The sequence below is a fragment of the Pomacea canaliculata genome, linkage group LG6, assembly GCF_003073045.1.
Source record: "Pomacea canaliculata isolate SZHN2017 linkage group LG6, ASM307304v1, whole genome shotgun sequence".
NCBI lineage: Eukaryota > Metazoa > Mollusca > Gastropoda > Architaenioglossa > Ampullariidae > Pomacea > Pomacea canaliculata.
The window spans coordinates 14,346,906-14,355,567 of NC_037595.1; the positions used below are offsets into that span (position 1 = coordinate 14,346,906).

Consider the following 8,662-nt stretch of genomic DNA (forward strand, 5'->3'; position numbering starts at 1 on the left):
ATTCTTGCTTATTACCTGATCGAGTTTCAGTAATTGCTTATAACAAATACTTGTAATTTATTGTTACATAAAATTAAGTACAATGTGAGTGCAGACTACACCACCTTCATTTGTATTTTCCAGCTCTTTCTTCCCATGCAAATAATACAGAATTCTACCGAGTTGTCAGTTATTTTGCAAAAAAAAAATTTGAACGCGGTTAATTAACCAAATACTTTAGCAATTAATTAACAATTAAGTACTCGAATAACATGTTTATCTTATAACAACAACTTATAACAATATCTTACTTCTCCGTCGGCAACAGTCACAGAGCCTTTCTACATTGCAGACCAAAAAGAACATAAAAATATAAATAAAATAAAATCACAAGTTCAATCATTAATGACCCGTTTCAAAAACAGATCTCTGCCCGTGAAATTAAAAAAATTCATCTTGGTTTCATCGACGAGCCAACAAAGGAAGCTCTCATCTTCACAGAGGCTAGTCTGTTGTTGTTTCTAAGATTCCAGAGAATGTTTACATGTAAACTTGAGTGTATAATAATAATCTTGAAATTAATACTCAGTATTTAGTCGACAACGGTAAGAATGACAGTCACATCATAGTATGAACGACAGTCTGAAATACTAAATACAACAATACTTCTAAAATTCAACAATACTTCTAAGTCAGACCCCATGGAAAGACAGCTGTAAAACTCAAAAACAGAAACAGCGCATTATTAATTAAAGATAATGTTAATCAAGACTGTACATTGTAAATTTGACTGGTGTGTACATGATTCAGAGATGAAAATTCAGCTATATGAAAAACTCTGTACAGTTCTTTTTACACTCAAGTAATACTGTTTATGTACATGATGTTGACAATGTAAACACTTCTCTAGCACGCAGTAGTTCGCTCCTGCTAATGAAGAAAAATTTGAGTAACGAAAAATATTGAAGATTGCCTTGAACATACATAATTACTACCAAAATGCAAACAGTTGACATCTTTGGTATAAATGTCGCCCAACACGCGGCGAGAACATATCGGGCGAATGAGCTCAGCTCAGCACCCGTGCAGCCTCCAACAGGTGTTTTGTTTGTTGTTTGTTGTTGTTGTTTCTTTCCCCGATGCCATACAAGCAGTCTGACGATTGAAGCGACATGAAGCAGGGTAGCGACCCCCAAGTAGGATGGCGAGTCAACAAGTGTGAGGACTCCAACAGTTCCAATATTCAAGCTGTCTTTAAATCTTGAGCAGGTCAGCATGGTCTGCCTGGGTTGACATGAGACAAGCTGTGATGCCCACACACCAACACACACACACACACACACACACACACACACACACACACACAGACATGACTTGAATGTCGTGGTTCCCCCTATCAGATGTCAGCACTCACCACCATCCCACAGCAGGGCAGTCACTGTCCGGCTGTGAGGTCAGTGAGGGGAGACACGGCGGTTACCTGGAAACACATTCTGGACAGTGATTTTTCAAAATCGTCCTTGTCCCACCCGATACCTGGCAGGTCAGGGTGCAGTGTCGCCTTGTCACCAAATAGCACATCTTCGGACTTTAATCACCAACACAGTCGCTGTGGTCCGACCGGAGCAGTATACCTGTCTGGAGAATGGACACCAGCGGGTCTAGTCTCCCTCTTCTTTTATGGACGCGCCTGTCGACGTGGAAACATTATCTGCACAAGTGAAATATGTATGTGAGCATGCACACAAAAACATTGACAAGTGCATGTAAAAAGTACACATGTAGAATACTTTAAGTCTAGATTGTGCTATCCCCATTTATTAAATTTAAAAAAGTCAAAATCCCCAAATTTTTGGTCGTTGGAGTGGGAGACAGAACTTTTCGTCAGGCCTTTTTATTACCTGCCAAACCTCTTGGGAGTCTATTCAACAACTGGAAAGGTGCGCTGCGACCTACGGGTATCGAACTCAAGAGCGCCCGACTCCTGGCCGCCAGAGTTCTAACCACCCGGCTACCTGTGTTGTAAGTCTCTAGCAGACCCTTGATTAGGCTGTTAATACATCTTAGACTGCTGTAACTGTACCTCTGTATAACATTACCTGTAAGTCGAGATTACACTGCTTGTAAGTCGATGTTAAGCTACTTTGAATCCAGATGACACTGCATGTAAGTCTACATTACAATGTAAAGTATACTGCTCTGTAACTACAGACTATACTGTCACAGCTACAAACATTTAAAAAGCTATAACTTATCACAGAGTCCCTCAAGACTCCAGGCCAGGAATGTTTCCCAGTGTTCAACTGTATCACAGCGACTGTTCACTCAGCTGCTATTCCTCTTTGAAGACTGAACAACAGCACGGAGAACTCGAGAAACCGATTTAATCAAGATACCTTGCTCTCCGTGCGAACAGTTGTTGATTTGAAGACAAGCAGAAACTTTGAAGTTGTATACGATGGTCTGAGGATTAGGGAGATAACAGGAGGGCAGCACGACACCACCTGCAACAAGGGGCGACAAGAGGAAAGGGACATAACTCCACAGCCACGTGGTCCACAGGTAAACTACTGATGGCTGAAGCACGCCAAGAATGCCAAGATTAACCGACAGCATTGTGTTACACCTGTCGCCATTTCCACAAATGAACCCAGTGAGTTGGGTGGGGAGGACATTGTCACCGGGGGACTACAGCTTCACCCTCCCAACGGTCAGGGACCCGCTACAGTAATTAATCTGTTCTCACTCAATGCGCAGTCGCTCGTTTCACGAGGATTCTAGAATGATCTCGTTGCATAAACAGCAAAAATAACCGGGGATTAAACTACAGTTTACTTGAAACGTGGATACATTTACTTAACTCTGCATTTTATTTTTAGCACTGGTGACACGTGTGATAGGAAGGGTGGCGTCATGGCGACAAAGGTGTGTCATGTGTGGTGCCTGTGTCTGGTGGTAGTGTCAGGTGTGGTGCCTGTGTGTGGTGGTAGTGTCATGTCATGTTGCTGTAAAACACAGAATGCAAACCCCTGTTCCCGTTGGAAGGTAAATGCTCATCATCTGTTACACCTGTCGGCCGAAGGCCAAGAAGGGACGGAACGTCAGCGCGTGGAGGTTGACGTTGTTTACAACAAACGTCAGATTAATCTGCCGTCGGAATTCTGGCCGTTACTCGCGTTACCATGCCTGCACGAGGTCTGCAGTTGATAGCACACGTTGAGATGTCAAAGGTCAGCACAGAGAACAATAAAGGCCGAGAATCACAGACATGAATTCCACTCAGTTCCCACAATGAACAAGTGGACTGGAGATGAAGATGGAGCAAGCTTCTCACGACTTTACAGTGAAAAGACAAACTAAATAAACACACTGAACCAGCTGAGCACAAAGAGTGCTTCAGGCGATTTCTCCGCGTTCACTATGAGAACGAGGCCAAAGTACAAAGTCACTCTCGGTTTGACTATGAACATGGAGACGACGCGAAATCTCGTGTTGACGGAGGTAAAGAAGCTAAAACTTAAGTGGAGATCGAGATCGAGGACCTTTGCCAAAAAAAAAAAAAAAACTAAGAAAATTTATTGCAAGTCTATTGTTGACTTTCAGAATTGTTTCGTGGTTACGGATGTTCAGCTGTTAAATGGTTTCCAAACCCTGACAACCTACAACATCGCGAGAGGCTGAGTTGGTCTCGACAACCAGGAGCAGTCCAGAGACAGACATCTCCATAGTATGACCGTTTCATTGACCTTCTCTTGCTTCCCCAAACACAATCTCGTATTCCACACTATGATCCCCAATCCTCTCTTCATCAGCTCACCATTTGATTCACACAGAGAGAAGCACTCAGTATGTAAACTCATAGTAAGCGCAGGGACAGCGGGATGGGAGAAAGCATTTGTCAACAGGATGTCTCCACCATGGATCTGTATCAGTTGTTTTTATGCTCAGAGAGAGAGGAAGGAATGGGTCAGTAGCCAAGCATGTAATATTTGTCTCACAGGTATGTGTTGTGACCGTGAAATGAGCGTTGGGCGACCCTGACCCTGCGCCCTCCGAGTGAAATGTGTATCACGAGAGTCTGGGCGTGCCCTGTGACCTATGCCCTGTGCCCTGTGTGCAAACTGTACATCCGTGCTGCGACTGTTATTTATTGCCCGGCTGCTAACCTCCTTCCTCGGCTTTGCGAGGTAATATTTTCACACTCACATTCCACCTGTTAATGCATTCGCTGAAAGTTAGCAACACCTGTGCCAAGCTGCTGTCCTCCTGATCTTCTAAAACAAACCTGAACACAAGCGGCTCTATACCCTAGGGTCTAGCCCTATCATTAACCTGCTCTTCGTTACACCATGCGGGACTGTCGACATGTACGTGACATTTTATTTTATTTTTTTATTTTATTTTATTTTTTTTTTTTTTGCCGAAGACGGCCTAAAGTCTGTTACTCACTGTTAGCCTCCAGACGTTCTGAAGCCTTGGTGTCGCCAAGCATGTCGGGAAGAAGACAGTACCCATGCAGCGAAACCCCATGTGGACTGGAGCTGGCGGCACTGGCGCCTTCGTCTGGCAAAGGTGAACCACTCACACCGCTGCACGTGCTGCCGACGTCACCGTTGCCTGGCAGCTCTCGCGTTTCTTCAGCCGTCCCACATGCTTGCCCACACGCCTGCCCACAGCACTCTGCCCCCGATGCCTGCCCACAGCTCTCTTGGATCGTCCCTGAGTCGTGAGCAGCATTGGTGTCCGAAGCCAGACAGGTAAGGGGCACCAATACCGTGTCCCCGTCATCCCTGTGATAGGTAGTGTCCCCCGACTGATGACTGTAAGAAAGCGTTTGAGAGAAAGTGCAATCAGTTGTAACGGATACACCATCCTTCTCCGTTTCTTTCTCTCCTTTCTCTGTATCTGATGTCTGCTCCACGATGTCACGGTCCTTACACGCCCTCGCTGATTCTGTCACCTCTACAGTGACCCCGGCGATTGATGAACCTGTGACGTCATCGCTATCAGAAGCGCCATGTGACCTCCCCTTCTCGTCTGCAGCGTCATCACTGTCGGAAGAGCCATCTGAGCTGTTCTCAACATCAACAGTCTTCTTATCCCTCAAGTGCTGAAATGATTCCACATCCTGCGCGCGCATCTTACTGCCGGTGACTTGTGCACCCGCCTCATCTGCAGGAATAACGTGAGAGTCATCTGCATCATTCCACGGGTGACTATCTGTGGGGACACAGAGCTCAGGCCCAGGGACCGCCCCTCAACGACGTACACTTCACGATAAGTGTCTCCCCCCTCAGCAGTGTCCTCAGCACCTTCAATGAGGTCGAGGTCACCCTCTTGTCCTGAGGTTGGTCGCCACTCGCCGTCGACCTCCTGTGATGACGTCACAACCACCTGTAGGGTGGACACGAAGAGTTCCCCAGAGAGCAAGTCCCCAGCATCACTACCGACAATGTCGTCACCGTCACTTGTAGTCGACCGCCTTCTCTCGCTTCCACTGCCAGACTTTTGCTCACCAGACCTTTCTTCATCCTCGGAGGTCGCGAGCTGCTCTAGCGGCATCGTTGGGAGGGTTTCGCGTGTCTCCTCCTGTCCATCCACAGCTTCACAAGCCGGGGACAGGGAGGCTGGATGATACTGGATGCTGGCGCCGCACGACGATCTGATGCTGAGCGAGGAGTTGTCGCGGTTGTCTGCACTGCTGACCGGCTCGCCAGGTCGTCGGGGGCGCTGTCTTCGTGAAGGTGGGGTGGTTGCCAGGGTGTCCACGCTGCGCGGTTTAGTCAGGTTCACGCGCTTCACCTCGGACATGCGCACTTCCCCTGTGATCCTCCTCAATATGGCCGTGCGAAGACGGGGACCTAACTCAATCTTCTTCAGAGGACTTCCGCTGGCTTCGCCAGTTTCCGGAGACCGCACAGCTTCCTTGGTGCGCGGAGAAAGCCGGATGTATGGTGTCCAGTCAGTCTCTCCCCACGAGGCGGATAGCGACTCAGAAACGTCTGACAGCGAGTCGTTAGGAATGTCCCTCACCTGATCCACCTTCGGAGTTTCTAGGGTGTCATCATCCGGGTATGGACTTTCGGGTAGATCTGGAGGACGACCGTCGGGTTTCTCATCTTTCCGTTTGGTTTGCAGAGACTCATCCACCTTGATGACAGAACTTTCGATAGAGGAGATGATGTCATCACCATGAAAACCTAATGACACGACCTTGTCACCTTCCTGCACTGCGCTGTTTGGACCAATGACAACCTCTGTCTGTCTCGTGACCTCCCCCTGTGGTGACCCCAGCTCGGCCACAATGGCGGGCGACACGTGTACGGCCTCCAACTTCACTGTCTGTGCCACTGTCAACGGTTCCTCTATAGGTTCTGTCGGTTCCTCCTTAAAATCAGAAGGTGGAGCGTGTGAAGACTTCACTGTCTGTGCCACAGTGAACGTTTCCTGGGCAACCTCATTGGGTTTACTGAAAATGGCGGATGATCGAAAGCGGGTGGATTCTTCTGCTGCTGTTAACGGTACAATCAGCTCATCGTCCACTTCTGTCTTTGGTTCTTCTATGATTTTGACCGTCACCTCTATTTCTGTCAGTTTACCCTTCTCTTTAGTTTTCTTTTCTTTGGCCTCTCTTTTCTTTTCTTCTTTCAGTCTTTTCTTTTCGTCCTTAGCCGCCTTAGCTCTGGCTTTCTCTTCCTTCTTCTTCAAGGCCTTCATTTCCTTTTCTCGCGCTCTGAGTTGAGCAGGAGACAGAGGTGTAGGAGTTGTTTCAGTTGTCTCACCCACGTGCTCTTTCATTTTCTGTGGTCCGATTTCTGGATGCGAACCGTGAAGTCCAACTGTTGCCTGCGGCAGGATGTTCTCTTGGACCTCCTGCAACTCTGTTGTTTGGCCTGGGGTGTCCACCTGGACATGAAATTTCATCGGTGATACCTCTGTTCGTAGTGAAGTATCTACAAGTTCTTTCTGTGAGGTTGTTGCTGTGTGTGGTACGATGTCTGCCTCTGACTTGTGCACTTCTCTTTTTTCTTCTAGAACGTCTAACCTCTGGGGCAGGTGAGTTTTCTCTACAGTTATCACAGTCACTTGCTTCACCTTTTGTTTGGCTTCACAGGTGACATCACACAACATCGTTTTCGCTTCTTCTTGATTGGTTTCACCAGCGACAGAGGGCAAAGAAATCTTCTGTTCTTCTTTAGTTTCCATAGCAATGTAACCAGAAGGCAAAGAAATCTGCTTTTCTTGTTTAGTTTCCATAGCAATGTAACCAGAAGGCAAAGAAATCTGCTTTTCTTGTTTAGTTTCTGTAGTAATAGAAGGCAAGGCAACCCTCGGTCCTTCCTGCTTAGCTTCACAAGCAACCAAAGGCAAGGAAATTCTTTGCTCTTCTTTTTCAGTTTCTATAGCAACAAAAGGTAAGGAAATCTTCCTCTCTTCTTCTTTAGTTTCCATAGCAACAAAAGGTAAGCTCACTTTCGGTTCCTCTTGTTTATGTTCACCACCGGCAAAAGGCAACGAAATTTTCTCATCTTCTTTAGTTTCCATAGTAATAAAAGGCAAGGTAACTCTCGGTCCTTCCTGTTTGGGTTCATCAACAACGAAAGGCAACGAAATTTTCTGCTTTTCATCTTTAGTTTCCGTAGCAACCAAAGAGAATGAAATCTGCTGCTCGTCTTCTTTAGTGTCCATATCAATAAAAGGCAAAGTTATCATTGGTTCTTCTTGTCGAGGTTCACGGGCAACCGAAGGCAAGGAAATCTTCTGGTGTCCTTTTTCAGTTTCCTTAGCAACAAAAGACAAAGGAACCTTCTGCTCTTCTGCTTTAGTTTCCATAGCAATGTAACCAGAAGGCAAAGAAATCTTCTGCTTTTCACCTTTAGTATCTATTGTAATAAATGGCAAGGTAATCCTCGGTCCTTCCTGTTTGGGTTCATCAACAACCAAAGGCAAGGAAACTTTATGCTCTTCTTTTTCAGTTTCCATAGCAACAGAAGGCAAGGTAACCATCGGTTCTTCTTTCTGATGGTCATCAACGACAAAAGGCAAGGCAAATGTTTCTCTAGTTTCGACAGCGATGAAAGGTAAGGTACCCATTGCTCCCGCTTTTTCAATTTCACCGGTGATAGAAGGCAAGGCAGCCTCTAGTTCCTCCACTTTAGTTTCACCGGCGATAAAAGGCAAAGTAAATGTCGGCCCTTGTTGCTTCTTACTTTCACCAGAGACCAAAAGAAAATCTGTATTCTGGTCTTTTTTCGTGTCGATGGAGACTAAAGGCAAGGTTATTATCTCCGAGTCTTGTTTAACTTCGTCAGCGATGAAAGGCAAGAACATGTTCTGCTCTTCTTTAGTTTCATCTGCGATGAAATGCGCTGTTATCTGCTGCTCTTCTTCTTTACTCTGGGCAGCGATAAAAGGCAGTGTCACCTGTTCTTTAATTTCGCCGGCGATGAAATGCGAGGAGATCTGCTCGTCTTTCATTTTGCCAGCTTTAGCTTCACCAGTGATGACAGGTAAGGTAACATTCTCCGGCACTTGCTGGGTGTCACTGTAAGACCAGGTGAGCTGTTCCTCGTCTTGTTTAGTTTCTACGCACCACGGAGAGGTGATAAACCCTCCTCTCTCTTGCCAGTCCTCGCCGTTTTCGTCTGTTTCGAAACCAACGACGACTTTCTCAATGTCTTCG

General features: G+C 46.4%; 1 protein-coding gene across 1 annotated transcript; it reads right to left on the reverse strand.

The window, feature by feature from the left end:
- Positions 1–1,415: 1,415 nt before the first annotated feature.
- Positions 1,416–8,490, reverse strand: LOC112566154 (titin homolog). The gene is made up of 2 exons (XM_025242138.1): positions 4,429–8,490; positions 1,416–1,690 (listed from the first exon to the last, which is right to left on the reverse strand). The coding sequence occupies exon 1, from the start codon at positions 8,455–8,457 to the stop codon at positions 5,083–5,085; it is 3,375 nt and encodes a 1,124-aa protein (XP_025097923.1). The 5' UTR covers positions 8,458–8,490; the 3' UTR covers positions 1,416–1,690; positions 4,429–5,082.
- Positions 8,491–8,662: the final 172 nt, after the last annotated feature.

Coding starts and splice junctions, on each gene's coding strand:
- LOC112566154 (XM_025242138.1), bottom strand. CDS start 8,457: ATGAAAGACGAGCAGATCTCCTCGCATTTCATCGCCGGCGAAATTAAA.